Source organism: Chiloscyllium plagiosum, unplaced genomic scaffold (genome assembly GCF_037043375.1).
Source record: "Chiloscyllium plagiosum isolate Xiang-an unplaced genomic scaffold, Cpla_swu_hap1 HiC_scaffold_43, whole genome shotgun sequence".
Taxonomy (NCBI): Eukaryota; Metazoa; Chordata; class Chondrichthyes; order Orectolobiformes; family Hemiscylliidae; genus Chiloscyllium; species Chiloscyllium plagiosum.
Genome location: NW_028270181.1, coordinates 26,415,162 through 26,433,226, shown reverse-complemented (window position 1 = coordinate 26,433,226; position 18,065 = coordinate 26,415,162). Strand labels below are relative to the sequence as shown.

The window sequence follows — 18,065 nt, the reverse complement described above, 5'->3', positions numbered from 1 at the left end:
GTTCGACAAGGTTCCCTATGGGAGACTGGTTAGCAAGGTTAGATCTCACGGAATGTAGGGCAAACTAGCCATTTGGATATAGAACTGGCTCAAAGGTAGAAGACAGAAGGTGGTGGTGGAGGATTGTTTTTCAGACTGGAGGCCTGTGATCAGTGGAGTGCTGGGTCCACTACCTTCTGTCATTGAAGTAAATGATTTGGATGTGCGCCTAAGAAGAGGTACAGTTAGTAAGTTTGCAGATGACACCAAAATTGGAGGTGTAGTGGACAGTTAAGAGGGTTACTTCAGATGGGTCAATGGGCAGAGAAGTGGCAAATGGAGTTTAATTCAGATAAATGCAAGGTGCTGCATTTTGGGAAAGCAAATCTTAGCAGGACTTATACACTTAATGGTAAGATCCTAGGGAGTGTTGCTGAGCAAAGAGACCTTGGAGTGCAGGTTCATAGCTCCTTAAAAGTGGAGTCAGAGGTAGATAGGATAGTGAAGAAGGCATTTGGTATGCTTTCCTTTATTGGTCAGAGTATTGAGTACAGGGGTTGGGAGGTCATGTTGCGGTTGTACAGGACATTGGTAAGGCCACTGTTGGAATATTGCGTGCAATTCTGGTCTCCTTTCTATCGGAAAGATGTTGTGAAACTTGAAAGGGTTCAGTAAAGACTTACAAGGATATTGCCAGGGTTGGAGAATTTGAGCTATAGGGAGAGGCTGAATAGGCTGGGGCTGTTTTCTTTGGAGTGTCGGAGGCTGAGGGGTGACCTTACAAAGGTTTACAAAATTGAGGGGAATGGGTAGGGTAAATAGACAAAGTCTTTTCCCTGCGATCAGGGAGTCCAGAAGTAGAGGGCATAGGTTTAGGGTGAGAGGGGAAAGATATAAAAGAGACCTAAGGGGCAACTTTTTCACGTAGAGGGTGGTACATGCATCGAATGAGCTGCCAGAGGAAGTGGTAGAGGCTGGTACAATTGCAACATTTAAAAGGCATTTGAATGGGATATGAATAGAAAGAGTTTGGAGGGATATGGGCTGGGTACTGGCAGGTGGGACTGGATTGGTTTAAGATATCTGGTTGACGTGGATGAGTTGGACCGAAGGGTCTGTTTCCATGCTGTACATCTCTATGACTCTACAACGAGCTATTTGGTTACAGAACTGGCTCGAAGGTAGAAGACAGAGGGTGATGGTGGAGGGTTGTTTTTCAGACTGGAAGCCTGTGACCAGTGGAGTGCCACAAGGACCGGTGCTGGGTACACTACTTCTCATCATTTATATAAATGATTTGGATATGAACATAGGAGGTATAGTTATTAAGTTTGCAGATGACACCAAAATTGGAGGTGTAGTGGACAGCAAAGAAGGTTACCTCAGATTACAACGGGTTCTTGATCAGATGGGCGAATGGGCTGAGAAGTGGCAGATGGAGTTTAATTTAGATAAATGCCAGGTGCTAGGTTTTGGGAAAGCAAATCTTAGCTGGACATAAACGCTTAACGGTAAGGTCCTCTGGAATGTTGCTGAACAAAGAGACCTTAGAGTGCAGGTTCATAGCTCCTTGGAAGTAGAGTCACAGGTAGATAGAATATTGAAGAAGGTGTTTGGTATGCTTTCCTTTATTGGTCAAAGCATTGTTGGGAGGTCATGTTGTGGCTGTACAGGACGTTGGTTAGGCCACTTTTGGAATATTGCTTGCAATCTGATCTCCTTCCTATCGGAAGGATGTTGTGAAACTTGAAAGGGTTCAGAAAAGATTTACGTGGATGTTGCCAGGGTTGGAGGATTTGAACTATAGGGAGAGGCTCAATAGGCTGGGCCTGTTTTCCCTGGAGTGTCAAAGGCTGACTGGTGACCTCATAAAGGTTTATAAAATCATGGATAGGATAAATAGACAAAGTCATTACCCTGGGGTGGGGGAATCGAGAACTAGAGGGCATAGGTTTAGGGTGAGAGGTGAATGATATCAAAGGGAACAAAGGGGCAACTTTTTTGCACAGAGGGTGGTGCATGTATAGAATGAGCTGCCAGTGGAAGTGGTGGAGGCTAGAAATTTTGCATTATTTAAAAGGCGTCTGGGTGGGTGTATGAATAGGAAGGGTTTAGAGGGATTTGGGCTGGGATATCTGGTCGGCATGGACGAGTTGGACCAAAGGGTCTGTTTCCGTGCTGTACATTTCTATGACTCTATGACTTTATGTTAGCCAGGGAACAGGGTGGCATGAAGTTTCAAGCAACTGGAAGCTTTTTTTTGTGGACAGATGTAGGGATTCTACAAAGCAATCACCCAGTCTGCACTTCATTTCCCTTGTGTAGAAAAGACCACCTTGTGAACAGTACCTACAGTAGACTAGACTAAGTGAAGTGCAGGTAAAGCGTTGCTTCACCTGGAATGTGTATTTGGGGCCTTGGATGGTGAGGAAGGAGGAAGTAACAGACAGGTGCTACACCACCCTTGTTTGCAGGGGAGTGGACCAGAGTATCCCGGAAGGAATAGTCCCTGCAGAAGGCTGACAAGGGAGAGGAATAGTGGTCTAGTGATATTCCGCTGGAGGTGGTGGAAGTGGTGACTAATGATCCAATGGCTGTAGATGCTGGTGGGATGGTAGATAAGGACAAGGAGGACCTTCTCTGTTGTGGGAGGGAAGAAATATCAATTTTTTTCCTAGCTGTCATCAGTTCTAACAAGGGTCACTCGACTCTGATATTAACTCTGATATCTCTCCACAGATGCTGCCAGACCTGCTGAGTTTTCCAATAATTGCTGTTTTTGCTTTTGATTTCCAACATCCATAGTTCTTTCAGTTTTTTTGTTTGCTGTTTCCTTTGTTGTTGAAAATGATGTTTATTTGTAAGCAGTTATTACACTGAATTGATAGCAAAGGATGATGAGTACCAACTTTTTATTTAGGTACAAAGGGCAGGCAGACAGACGTCGCTACAACCGGGACCTTGAGCAGGATGTAGCTTTCATTCCACCAGGGGAGTCTCTGAAAGACTTGATTGACCAGTCCCAGAGCTCAGGTAGTGGATCTGGGCTCCCTCTTTTGGTAAGAACACCAATTACAGAATTACACATTCTTGCACAATCACAAACTGGGTTGCTTCTTTCAATAAGAAGCTTACTCAAAATAGAGACACCCAGGAAAAGCTGAGCTGACCATTCAGCTTTTCAATCTATATATTCTACCACTTCTAGAAGCAAGGTTTTCATTCTTGATCTCCATCAATTTTATTGTTCCATAGAAACATTAAATGGTTACAGTGCCTGAAGCAATTCCCTCCATGAAAAACTTACTAAGTCCACTTCTCCCACCTATTCTGTATAGTCCTGCAATGTTTTTCTCTTTACACAATCACCCAATTCTTATCTGCCCCCAATTTTTCAATCTATCCACACAACTAAAGTTCCTCATTCTGTAATTAGAATTTATATTAGAGTTGCCTCACTCTTTTTAGCCTCCTTGTTCTCTAGTTGGAAAAGTTCTTGCTTTCAGTTTTTAGCTAATTGTCCCTCCCTGCTGTGTTCCTCACCTCAGCTGAAATCGGAAATCAACCTACTACCCAGGGCATGGCAGATAGTCATTCCCCTTATCTGAAGGTTTTTTTTCCCCTGAAGAGAGAATCCAACTGTCAAATCGCAGAATTCATGCCTGTGGAAATAGGCTATCTGGCCCAATGAATCCATTACGACCCTCTGAAAAGCGTCCCATTAGACTCAACCCCCTCTCCTATCCCAGCATTTCGCATAGCTAGTCCACCTAGTCTGCACATCCCTTGTTTTCACAAGTATCTGAAAGAACAGCAAACAAATTTCCAAAATTTGAGAGATTTGATACTTCCGTTCAATTGTCAAGCTGTAAGTAGGTATCAATAATTTCTGTAGTTAGTTTGTTAACATTGAGACCTTCAACTGCAGAAAGCAAACCAAGTTTCTCACTGACCATGAAAATCTCAACAGATTGCTATAGGCTCTATAATGGTTACATATTAGTCATTTTTATGACGTAATTATGGATGAGGGAGACTATCTTTATTTCATCAAACCAGAAATTAGTTCTTAAATGATTAAAAAGATTTTGTCTCCCTACTATATCTAAAAGTACATTCCATTCATTCATCACATTGTATGGGAAGAAAAGGTTCCAATATCGAATCTAAATCGACCTTTTTCTAATTTGAACCGATGGTCCTTACCTTGCTTTGTTTTTGCAACTAACCTTAATTTTCCTAATCTACTTTGATTTTTTTTTTCCCAAGCTGGGAAAAGTACAAGTTGCTTCAGATTTTCTTCCCATAACTCATTCAGTTTTGGATCAGTTTTGTAACCACCTCAGCAGTGTTTGAATGTTTCCCTGAGTAAGAAAGAATTCACATTTAAATACCATGTTTCACAAGCCAATGTGACAATTATCTGGATAGTCTTTGAGTTTGCATCTGTTAATATGAAATGGCATTAAGTAAAATTAATAGACCAATTTCTAAAGGACCAAGTGAAAAACCAACAAAGGAAAATGTGGGCTTAGAATTCATTGAGAAGTTGGGTATTATTCATATTAGTATTCATTGCCTAACAGGACAATATGTGAAAATTTTGATTAGAAACAAATTAGATCTTTAAAATCATTTTAACTTCACCAAACAATCTTTTTGTCACTGGAATGTCATTAAAGCAGCAATCTGAAGATGAGAAATCTTGTGCTTCCAACCCTTAATCTTAAATATATCAGACCATGGTAGCCCCTATTAGAGTAAATCTGTGCACTGTTAGAGCACTATAATGCACTATTAAACCAAATTGGCATGCTGCTAAGGTATTGGGTCTGCTCTTAAACCATATTGGAATTCTCTTAAAAGATCGGCTCCACTGAAACATTTTCTACAGTGCTTTGGTGCCAGTAATTATGCAATATTGTGAAAGGCAACTGTTACTGTTATGTATAATGAGTATAACTTCCACCAAAAATTATTCAAACTAATATATACTTGACTGCTGTGTAAAATGTTTGGACATTTTTGTGTCACTCTTGAGGCAGGTTAGCATGTGCTGCAGCTTTGGTGTTATCTGGTGATTATTAATTAGACTAAAATTTGAAAAAACAATGGTGTGAGAAATAAAGCATATTCTAAGTAGCAGCAATTCAAGACCAAAGGAGAGATGTCAAATATTGGGCTTTCTACTTTTGAAGCAAACAAGCTTTGATATGGTCAATTTGTGAAGTTTTCAAGATGCATTATCAGAGCTTAACCAGGATTCTTTCACTTTAAAGTTGAATAAGAATTAAATGATCTGTTCATATAGAATATAGAACATTACAGCGCAGTGCAGGCCACGATGTTTTGCCGACCTCTGAAACCAATCTGAAGCCTCTCTATCCTATACTATTCAATTTTCATTCATATGTTTATCCAATGACCATTTAAATGCCCTTAATGTTGGCGAGTCTACTACTGTTGCAGGCAGTGCGTTCCACACCCGTATTACTCTGTGTAAAGAAATTACCTCTGACATCTATCCTATATCTATCACCCTTCAATTTAAAGTTATGTCCCCTCATGCTAGCCTTCACCATTCGAGGAAAAGGGCTCTCACTGTCCACCCCAGCTAACCCTCTGATTATCTTATATGTCTCAATTAAGTCACCTCTCAACCTTCTCCCTAATGAAAACAGCCTTAAGTCCCTAAGCCTTCTCTCATAACACCTTACCTCCATAGCAGATAACATCCTAGTAAATCTCCTCTGAACCCTTCCCAAAGCTTCCACATCCTTCCTATAATGCGGTGACCAGAACTTTATGCAATACTTCAAGTGCAATCACACCAGAGTTTTGTATAGCTGCAGCATGACCTCGTGGATCCGGAAATCAATCCCTCTACCAATTAAAGCTAACACACCATATGCCTTCTTAATAACCCTATCAATCTGGGTGGCAACTTACAGGGATCTGTGTACATGGACACCGAGATCTCTCTGCTCATGTACATTATCAAGAATTGTACCATTAGCCAGGTACTTTTTTTCTCCTGTTGCACCTTCCAAAGTAAATCATCTCTCAGTTCTCCACATTAAATTCCATTTGATACCTCTCAGTCCAGCTCTGCAGCTTATCGATGTCTCTCAGTAACCTGCAACATCCTTCAGCAGTATCCACAACTCTACCGACCTAAGTGTCATCTGCAAATTTACTAACCCATCCTTCTACGCCCTCATCTAGGTAATTAATAAAAATGACAAACAGCAGTCGTAGTCAGTAAGTCTACTTCTTCTCTACCATTTTCCTTGTCTGTCCTCCTTTTTTTGCTTAATATATTGAATTTCCAGACCAGCTTTCAGTCATGTCTCAGTGCTGACTGCCGTCTACAATCTCCTTGTTAAAATTATGCCTACATTTCATTCAACTTGTTCCTTAAATTTCATATTTCTATAAAGAATACTTAGGTGATGCATTCCAACCTGTTCTTTTGCTCTGATTTCTTTCTTCATTTTCTCTCTTGATTTAGTTATTTTACATATTTCAGGTTTCCCTTTATAGCACCTAAAGCAAAATGTTTATTCCTTTGCTTTCATTTTCAAACTATTGCTTATTCTCCTTTTCCACCTGACACCTCCAGCTTTTGTACCTCCTTCCCTTCTCCATACCTGTTAATAGTGTGAAATTTTTGCACAATTGTGTTCATTCTTTCTGCAAGGACTGTGGTTCCAGCCCAGTTCACATGAAGTCTCTGTCAATGGTGCAGTTCCTTAAAGTGCAACCCCATATAATGGAATCCCTTTCCCTCACCACTCCAGCCATATTTTGATCCCTCTAATCTGTTTATCCCTGTACTAATTTGTACATGGCTCGAATATTAATTAATACGTTATTAATCTTGAAATCCTCTACTTTAATTTTGCTTTAAGTTTGTGGTACTCTCCAAACTAGATCACTTCTCATGTTTAATTGCTCCCATTGTCATTCACAACAACAGATTCCCATTTTCTCTGTAGTATCCTTTCAATACACCTTAAGATATCTCTCACCCTTTACCCTTGCACCACAAAGGGAAAATGCAATGTGAGATTCTCGATTATGCTGACAAAGGTATCTAATTTGATTCTGTCCCTCTAATTACTGAATCCCTATGTGTACCACACTACGCTTTCCCCATTTTTTCTCTTGCACCTAAATGAGCCTGCCTAGTAACCTTGTTATTTATATTTTGATTTTTTAAATGTATATGTAAAGACATGTAGTTCGTATGATATGCAATTGATTCTTCAGATTTGACACATCTATTTATGTAAATCTGTAAGCCCAGTGCTACTTCTGCTTGCCAGGATCTGGTGTAGTCCTTCTATTGTTGAAAGGATGTAAATCATTATTCAAAACAGTAATTTTTGTTCTTTTTCTTGTGCTAGTGTATTCTCAATAGAAACAAGTTCCATTTTCTTTTCACGTTCCATCCCCCATAGGTGCAACGTACCATTGCAAAACAGATTCAAATGGTTCGACTAGTGGGTAAAGGACGCTATGGTGAGGTATGGATGGGAAGGTGGCGTGGTGAGAAAGTGGCAGTTAAGGTGTTCCCTTCTGCAGAAGAGGCCAGCTGGTTCCGTGAAACGGAGATCTACCAAACAGTGCTTATGAGACATGAAAGTATACTAGGTGAGCTATGCCAATCATCTAATCGGTCTACTTCAGATACAGGTTAACGTTTTTGCAAAGGTAGAAAGGAAATTTGATTTGTGCCCAGTATTTCTCGCCAGTTGTTATGCTTTCTCAAGAATTGGCTTAGAAATTTGTTGCTCAGGTAGAAGTTGCAATGAATGTGAATTACTTGATTTGTTTTCTGAATCCACCCTTCCTTCCACTTTGTTTCCTGTTATACTCTCACATCATTTGTATACTTGTTTTTGTTCCTTTCTCACCTATATCAGGAAAGTGAAAGATCAGACTTTTTCGTGATCACAGCAAGATGGCCTGCAATGCACAAGGATTAAACAGCTTTAATCGAGAGCTTGCTCTATCCCTTTACCAGAACAGCCAGGGATCCATAATTTGGATAATTATTATAAAAGGCATTTAGAGCAGTAATGAGAGCTTCCATCAATTGTGATCATTCTCCCTTCCACAGAACAAATTGTGATTAGGTTTCCAAACTCTCTCTCTCTTCAAGCAGGAGTCAATCACAATGGGCATTGCCGCCTGTTTTAAAAAATTCTCAAGGTCAGGTTCGTAGGAGAGTAGTCTGACACAGAACAAACGACCAAGAGGCGAGTCTGCTAGAATATGGGCATTTTATTCCCCGCAGCGTCGCCACAACGGGTCTGGCTTATACTCACTCTACATGTTACCGGAACTGGGAGCCATCAGTTCTCGTAGAGCGGTTGCCAACAACCCACGCTCGGCGGTTAAACGTAACCCCGGAGCAGACTCACCGAACTGGAGACTTTTCCAGCTGATATACTCTTTTCCAGATATAAACATTCATGTGAACAGCAGAGCAAGGCTAAAAAACACATTCCATTCTGGTTACATACAGATAAGAAGATTCACACGGGGAGGTGTGTAATAAGATTCACACGGGACTAAGCAACACCTCCATTCCGGTTAGATTCACACATGTATTGGGACATAATTTTTAACCGTTTCACCACATTCCACTGCTTGGAATTTTACACCACACCGCCCAAACCTGGGAAGAAGCAACCCTGACATGCACGATTCCCTGGTTTTCATGCTTTGTAAACATACTATTCTCTGAGCCATCCTAGTCTCCTCATTCAAAACTCCTGCCATTGTTATTAGTCATGAGGTTAAAGCATCTGAACCAATGTAAATTGTCTGGAAATACTGATTGCTGAGGGAGAAACTGGGGAGAAGAAAGGAAGGCAAAGAACAGAGATAGTAGGAATGCAGGAGCCTGATTTTGGAGAGAGGGGCAGATAGCAGCACATGCTATGCAGGGCAAAGAGAAAAGATGTCACAGATAATGGCGCTGCTGCAAGCTAGGAAGACGAGTGAGTGAGTGTCGGTGGGCAAGTTGGTATAGTAGCCTATGAGTTGTGAGGGAGGGAAGGTGGCACGGGTACCGAAGGTGGGGTGAGTGGAGGTGAATGTGTGGCAGTAGCATGGGCTGGAGATTGCATGAGATTGATGCCCCAAAGTGGTTTGATATTGTATGCAGGAAATTAATGTCCTGTGATCTGTCAGCTTCAGCACATCATTTCATTTGTGGAAGAAGGTTGGGTTAACTCATACTGCTCACCACCCGTAATGTCACTTCCGTCCCTGTTAACACAGCCATAAACACTACTTCCACCCACTTTGTGAGTATCACTTCCATTGGTGACGTCAGTGCTCAAAGGTAGAAGACAGCGGGTGGTGGTGGAGGGTTGTTTTTCAGACTGGAGGCCTGTAACCAGTGGAGTGCCACAAAGATCGATGCTGGGTCCTCTACTTTTTGTCATTTACATAAATGATTTGGATGCAAGCATAAGAGGTACAGTTAGTAAATTTGCAGGTGACACCAAAATTGGAGGTGCAGTGGACAGCGAAGCGGGTTACCTCAGGTTGCAACAGGATCTGGACCAGATGGGCCAATGGGCTGAGAAGTGGCAGATGGAGTTTAATTCAGATAAATGCGAGGTACTGCATTTTCCCTCGGTGTGTCCTCAGTGAGGGGGAGATCTGGGGGAATGGTGAAGACACGGCAGGGATGGGAGCTAGGACCTGGAGTGGGGCTGGAGTTCGAGGTGGGGCAGAGACAGTTGCTTAAGTGGGCATAGAGTCATAGAAACATACAGCATGGAAACAGACCCTTCGGTCCAATCTGTCCATGCCGACCAGATATCCCAACCCAAAATAGTCCCACCTGCCAGCACCTGGCCCATATCCCTCCATACCCTTCCTATTCATATACCCATCCAAATGCCTCTTAAATGTTGCAATTGTACCAGCCTCCACCACATCTTCTGGCAGCTCCTTCCATACACGTACCACCCTCTATGTGAAAAAGTTGCCCCTTAGGTCTCCTTTATATCTTTCCCCTCTCACCCTAAACCTATGCCCTCTAATTCTGGATCCCCAGATCCCAGGGAAAATACTTTGTCTATTTACCCTCATAATTTTGTAAACCTCTATAAGGTCACCCCTCAGCCTCCGACACTCCAGGGAAAACAGCCCCAGCCTATTAAGCCTTTCCCTGTAGGTCAGATCTTCCAACCCTGGCAACATCCTTGTCAATCTTTTCTGAACCCTTTCAAGTTTCACAACATCTTTCCGATAGGAAGGAGACCAGAATTGCACGCAATATTCCAACAATGGCCTGACCAATGTCCTGTACAGCCGCAACATGACCTCCCAACTCCTATACTCAATACTCTGACCAATAAACGAAAGCATACCAAACGCCTTTTTCACTATCCAATCCATCTGCGACTCCACTTTCAAGGAGCTATGAATCTGCACTCCAAGGTTTCTTTGTTCAGCAACACTCCCTTGGACCTTACCATTAAGTGTATAAGTCCTGCTAAAATTTGTTTTCCCAAAATACATCACCTCACATTTATCTGAATTAAACTCCATCTGCTACTTCTCAGCCCATTGGCCCATCTGGTCCAGATCCTGTTGTAATCTGAGGTAACCCTCTTCACTGTCCACTGCACCTCCAATTTTGGTGTCATCTGCAAAATTATTAACTGTACTTCTTACGCTCGCATCCAAATCATTTATGTGGCACTCCACTGGTCACAGGCCTCCAACCTTAAGAACAACCCTCCACCACCACCCTCTGTCTTCTACCTTTGAGCCAGTTCTGTATCCAAATGGCTAGTTCTCCCTGTATTCCATGAGAAATAACCTTGCGAATCAGTCTCCCATGGGGAACCTTGTCGAACGCCTTACTGAAGTCCATATAGATCACATCTACTGCTCTGCCCTCATCAATCCTCTTTGTTACTTCTTCAAAAAACTCAATCAAGTTTGTGAGACATGATTTCCCACGCACAAAGCCATGTTGACTAGCCCAAATCAATCCTTGCCTTTTCAAATACATGAACATTCTGTTCCTCAGGATTCCCTCCAACAGCTTGCCCATCACCAAGGTCAGGCTCACCGGTCTATAGTTCCTGGCTTGTCTTTACCACCCTTCTTAAACAGTGGCACCATGTTTGCGAACCTCCAGTCTTCCGGCACCTCACCTGTGACTATCAATGATACAAATATCTCAGCAAGAGGCCCAGCAGTCACTTCTCTAGCTTCCCACAGAGTTCTTGGGTACACCTGATCAGGTCCTGGGATTTATCCACTTTTAACCGTTTCAAGACATCCAGCACTTCCTCCTCTGTAATCTGGACATTTTGCAAGATGTCACCATCTATTTCCCTACAATCTAGATCTTCCATATCCTTTTCCACAGTAAATACTGATGCAAAATATTCATTTAGTAATAGATTGTAGTCATGAGTACTTTATATGAAGTTTGATCATCAGGAAAGTATTTATTCATAATGTTTATTATCATACATGTAACATTGTTAAAGTGAGATGTGTTGAATGTTCCTATTAATGAACAGTTACAAAATATTTCTTAAACATTATAAATAACTTTGTTCCATCCAGGTGATTTGCTGTGCCTATTTCTCCTCATTTCTAATGAGACATCCATTTCCTTTTTTATATCAATACATAGTAAGTTGTGTTTACTCTTCGAGGGGAAAGTGAGGACTGCAGATGCTGGAGATCAAAGCTGAAAATGCATTGCTGGAAAAGCGCAGCCGGTCAGGCAGCATCCAAGGAGCAGGAGAATCGATGTTTCGGGCATGACGTTTCCTGAAGAAGGGCTCATGCCCGAATCGTCAATTCCCCTGCTCCTTGGATGCTGCCTGACCTGCTGTGCTTTTCCAGCATCACATTTTCAGCTGTGTTTACTCTTCGCCTTGAATATGGTGATATCAGTTAATTCTGTTGTATGGAATATCAAGTGCTAAATTCAACTTCATTCCATATTATCTTTTTCAGGATTCATTGCTGCAGACATTGAAGGCAAAGGCTCGTCGACATGGTTGTATCTGATTACAGATTATCATGAGAATGGCTCACTGTATGACTATCTGAAGTGTACTGTACTTGATACCAAAGCCCTGCTGAAGTTGGCCTACTCTGCTGCTAGTGGTCTCTGTCACCTCCACACTGAAATTTACGGCACGCAAGGCAAACCTGCTATTGCACATCGTGATTTAAAGAGCAAAAACATTCTGGTGAAAAAGAATGGAACTTGTAGCATTGCTGACTTGGGCCTAACTGTGAAGTTCAACAGGTACTGTATAACCTACTGAATCTAATTGTGAATTGTGTTTGTAACTTCATCCATCTCTTTTACTGCGAATAAATTTGCATCCTACATTAGATTTTTCAACTACAAATATATATCATCAAGCCCTTGATGGGGTTTGAATGTAACAAGCCCCTCCCTGCTTTATGTGGTTCTACCAAATAAACCTAGCTTACGTTAACAGGTGAAAATAACTGCTCATTTTCAATCAGTGTTTTATCTCACATACTAGAAATTTTTGCCAAGCCTGGTTGTTTTTGGGAAAATCATACACCAAAGTGTGCCCACAGAAGTATTTGTATTGAATTCTATAGTTTATACCTTCTGTATTTTTAACTCATGCTTGCTGCAATGTACTGATTCTGTAAATGAAGCTTCCGAGCAATTACTTGAATCTGAATGGTCCAGCTTTTATTTTAGCATTAAAATTTCTGTAAAAGTTCTTCTGTTTCCCCCATCCCACAATGCTGAAAGAATATTTACATAGAAGAGTTAAAAGTCTTTGTGACTGGCTACATCAATCTTTAGCTTTCCATTTATGTGTTCTTCACTATCCATATTAAATGTCTAATAATAGGGCCAACAATATTTATTGGATGGTCAGCTGTCAAGTCACCAGACCTTATATTGGGGTTGAACTGGGATTAAGTCAGAGTTTCTTCATTTCCATTCATGTGTACGTAGTTGCTATAATAATCATTTTATAAGCAACATCAGAGGATACCCTATAGACTGTTACCTCGTTCAAGCTATCTGAAGATCATGTCCAGAAAGACCTTTCTTGAACGAATATGTAGTTCTTGCGATAATGTGCCAACCGTTATGAAAACTGGATGGTAAGCTAGAATTAAGATATAGAGCAACAAGAACTGCTGGACTGGGTCCAAGGGCTGAATGGCTGACTCCAGTTCCTATACTCTTTTCCCAATTTTATTTGAGTCAGGAAATGTTTATTTCGTCTAATGATGCGTATTACTCAGACAAAATGTGTGAATCCTTTAAGGCCATCCTTTGTTTGATGTTTCCAGGAACTTGGGAAGTCAGGGTAGTTGTTTTCATCCTACATTCCAACCATGATAATTCAGCAACTATATAATGGATAGCAAACTGCTATCTAGTTGGTTAAAGTCCCTAAAGTTACATTCTAGATTAATCCTTTATTCCAAGTTTCATTTTTCAGTTTCAATTTCAATTCATGGAAATTGTATAACAGCAAGCAATTTTGCACAGGAGTTTGGCAGAGCAACAGGGGTCACAGGTCCTCAGCTAGGGTCATCTCCTTGTAAATTTTATTTCTTTTTATTCGATTCATGAATGTGGACATCACTGGTTGGGCCACCATTTATTGCCCATCTCTATTTGCCTCATGGGCAGTTAAGAGTCAACCATATTGCTTTTTTTTCTGGAGTCACATGTAGGCCAGACTGGATAAGGATAGCATTTCCTCCCCTGAATAACATGATAGGTTTTTCTGACAATCTAGCATTGAATTCATAATTCCAGATTTTTATTGAATTTAAATTCCACTATTTGCCATGCAGGATTTGAACCTAGGTACCCTAAATCATTACCTGGGTCTCTGGATTAATAGTCTGGTGACAATACCACCTGGCCATTGCTTCCTCTTATTACTTTTGTAGAGCACTGTGCAGATGAGCTGGTTGCACAAATGAAAGGGAAGCTACATTTGCCTCCTTTGCAGGATTTCTATGTACGCATAGACATCGCACGTCTACATTGTCTAACACAGTCCAGTCTCATGAGGCATGACCACTGACTTAAATGAATCAATTTCTTGTCGAGAAATAGGGATTTGTTTCTTTATCCAAACTTCAAAATTATTTATGAATTCAAAATATTCCCGTTACTTTGAATGTTAGTTCCTAATTCCTGCTCTTCATCTTATCTTGACAGTGACACAAATGAGGTTGATATTCCACTGAACACCCGAGTGGGCACCAAGAGATACATGGCTCCTGAGGTGCTGGATGAGAGTCTCAACAAAAACCAATTCCAGGCGTATTTGATGGCAGATATATACAGCTTTGGCCTTGTCATATGGGAGATGTCACGTCGCTGTCTCACAGGAGGTATATTACAGCATTCAAAATAACATGAGATAATCAGATAGCACTTCACTGACTTGGACTGATTTCACTCAAATTTTTCAAATGTAACTAAAACTTCCATGATGTTTCTCACAAATAAAGTGCTGGTTTATGTTTGTACAATGCTGCTGCAGAAGCAGATCTATACCCTCAGATCTTAAAGTCTAGTTGTCAAATAAACATTATCTTTGTTTAACCAGAGTTTATTTGTTTGGCAAGAGACAGTACAGATTGAAAAACGTTTCAGACTCCAGATTAGAATTAGTTGGTATTAAATGACTGGTTTGTACACTGTCATTTAAGATTCTATTTATCTGCAGTAGTATGTGTTATCTGATATATAATTTTTAAAATGTACACAAATGTAATGCTTCAGTTTATATAATTATACATCGCTATAGTCAGATGAAGACAGATGGCTGAGTTAAGGTGCTCCAAATGGTTGTCTCATCTGTACCTATTTTGTGCCTTGTGAATAATATTGTTTGTCATATATTTTGGGTGAAACTTAACATGGTATAGCAGATATAAAGTTTCCCTGAAAATATTCATGTTGGTCCAAGTACTTTGGCCAACCTCCAATTAGCCTGTATTTCATATAAAAACGCTAAAATAACGTGACAAATTCATGAACAGCTTGATCATAAGTAATTTCTTTAATCATGTTGTACAATTTATATTTTGCGTGCACCTTCCCATGAGTTTACTGTGACAGGCTTTCTTGTTTTTTTTAGTTGTTGCTTCATGCTTTTCCTCCAATTTTTCCACTTTTGAATCCTTGTTTTTTTCAGATGCTATCTGTTGTAGTGGTTCAATATGAAGGATACTCTCTGTTCCATGATGCCTCTGTCAATTAGCCATTTTTCAAATTAGTCTCCACAGTGAATGACAGTAGACAATTTGACAGTGGAAGACATCACATCCTGTCAAAATCCTGTCTGCAGCCCATCATCTACATAGTTAAAAATCACACAACACCAGGTTACAGTCCAACAGATCTATTTGAAAGTACAAGCTTTCAGAGCGCTGCTCCTTCATCAAGTAGCTAGTGGAGCAGGATTGAAGCACATAGAATTTATAGCAAAAGATCAAACCATCATACAACTGATGCGATGTATTGAACAAACCACGATTGCTGTTAAGACATTAATCACTTAGAATGGCGTTGCAGGTTTCGTTTCATGAATATGTAAATCCCAGAACATCTTCCAGGTCACATTGTTGAGATAATTTAAGGTTTTATAAAAAAAAGTGACATCTCAGCTCCAACAATGCATTAAAGGTGTGAGGTTAGGATTTGTCTGTCTTCCAAACTTGAGCCAGACTGGTTCTATTTTCAAAGTAGGAATTGAATAAATGTTACATGGAGTGACTGCCTACTGATTGTGCGCTTTTTGAACAAAATAGAATGTATATGCAAATACAAATCTGCAACTGCAAATTCACCACAGAGTTTTGTGTGTGTGTGTGTGTCAGAGAGAGTGAGTGTGTGCACTAGAGAAGGGAGAGTATGTGCATGCTTGATTGTGTACGTGAGTGTGATGGAGTATATGTCTGTGAGGGTGTGTGTCTGAGAGAGTGAGTGTCTGTGTGAGTGTGATCTTGTGTAAAAGTGTATGTGTGAAATCGTATAGTATGGTGGGGTCACCTGTAATGTGACATGAAACCAAGATCCTGGTTGAGGCTATCGTCACAGGTCCTATTATCCTGCCCCACTACCTAACTGACGAAGGAGCAGTGCTCCAGAAGCTTGTTCTTCCAAACAAACCTGTTGGACTATAATCTGGTGTTGTCTGATTTTAAACTTTGTCCACCCCAATCCAACACTGGCACCTCCACATCATAACCATCATCTACATGACAGTTTTCAACTATATAACAATCAAAAACGAGACTTTATACTCTGCTAACTTTGAGGCAAATTGTGCCACCATCCTGTTATCCTAGTTCCAGATGAACTAATTCCGTACAGAACAGCAATCAAACCTGGAATGTTATGGTGTCTAGCATATTTTACCCATTGTTATCAGGGAATTTTCTAATTCTGATCTTAACTTTTTTTTTTCTTTTGTGCTGCAGGTATTGTAGAGGACTACCAGTTGCCATATTATGACATGGTACCAAATGACCCTTCCTATGAGGATATGAGAGAAGTGACATGTGTTAAATGTCTCCGTCCAACTGTCTCAAATAGGTGGAACAGTGATGAGGTAAGTGTTGGTCTTTCTTTGTGTAGTCAATAAGGACAGTGTAAGCCTTTTGACTGATGACGCAAATTGCACAGTTAACAGCCAATATATATGACTCATTCTTTGAATTGAAGTTATAGTATTAGATTAGATTAGATTACTTACAGTGTGGAAACAGGCCCTTCGGCCCAACAAGTCCACACTGCCCCGCCGAAGCGCAATAGTAAAACAAAGTTATCATACACTTACCATATATACTCAAAAAATAGTCAACTTTTTTTAACTACTTTTTAAGGTTAAATTTATGGGGTCAAATATTACATGGATACTATTTTTGAGGGGCTGAAATTCATGCCTATCAAAATTCAAACTGTATCATTAGCAGAAGCCCAATTGATTTCTAAATGAATAAAGCAAAAAAAAAGGCAATTCTGAAAACCTGGAGCAGAATACAACAGCCAGCAGACTGGAGGACTGGGAGCGGAGCAGAACAACTGGCAGACTGGAAAGCCGGAGCAGAATGCAGTGGCTGGCACACTGAGTCATAAATGGTGATCTGTTATCTATGAAGAACTAGGGTCGACTTTTACACAAAATGTATGGAAAATCCCAGATTATTTGGTCAAAAATAGGGGGTTGACTTTTACATGAGATCGACTATTACTTGAGTATATACAGTAGATCTCACAGTAAATAGAGATCTGAATTTATGAGTAAGTATTAAAGCAGGTAATAGATGATTGTCAACAAGGCTGCCCATAGGCTAGCATAGATCTATCTTGTTAGTTGCTGATGACTACTTTATCTTCTAGGCCTTGTGGACATTTTATTTGCCAATATCTGGATGAACTAATATCTGAATAGGATCTTTGAGTCTACCATGAAGTCTGCTTCAAAGTCATGCTTAAACTTCCATAGCCCTAAGAAAACAGCAGATTTTTGAACCCGTCTATGCCTGCTTTGCCTTCCAGACTTCTTGGCTCCAGACATATTAGACTATGCATTCTTGTCCTATACTTTGTTACCTGTGCACGTGGTTTCTCTGATTGATTGTATACTGTGCCCTTTAATATTTTCATTCAAATCACCACTTAACCCTCTAAATTCCAGGAAATAAAACCTTAGTTTGTGTGATCTCTCCTCCTAATAAGGTATTATTCTGGAGAATTACCCATTCTTGTATATTAGTAACCTGGCCAGCAAGACAACCGACGCAGGTCATTATTTAGGCTGACAACCTAGCTTAGACAGTCCACTTGGCTCTTGGGGTAAATTACTAACACATTGCCTAGTTAGTGTACTGAGCTGAGCTGGAATGAAAAGGCTTAAGAGCAAGTTCCAATTGAATAGCTGCTGGATTGAATTATCTCAGATTGCTTTCTTGCACCACCTACTGGTGAATTAGACTAACTGGCAGAAGCTGGGGAGCATGTAGCAGCACTGAATATAACAAGATAAAGCACA

At 40.5% G+C, this 18,065-nt stretch overlaps 1 protein-coding gene across 1 annotated transcript in view; it reads left to right on the top strand.

Annotated features, from left to right (window-relative positions):
* The window catches only part of bmpr1aa (bone morphogenetic protein receptor type 1Aa), a 214,965-nt gene that overhangs the window by 193,659 nt on the left and 3,241 nt on the right, over positions 1-18,065 (top strand). The window contains exons 8-12 of the mRNA XM_043678714.2: positions 2,900-3,038; positions 7,443-7,635; positions 11,992-12,289; positions 14,219-14,394; positions 16,492-16,622. Of these exons, the coding sequence (XP_043534649.2) occupies positions 2,900-3,038; positions 7,443-7,635; positions 11,992-12,289; positions 14,219-14,394; positions 16,492-16,622 (937 nt within the window). The remainder of the gene's footprint in view (positions 1-2,899; positions 3,039-7,442; positions 7,636-11,991; positions 12,290-14,218; positions 14,395-16,491; positions 16,623-18,065) is intronic.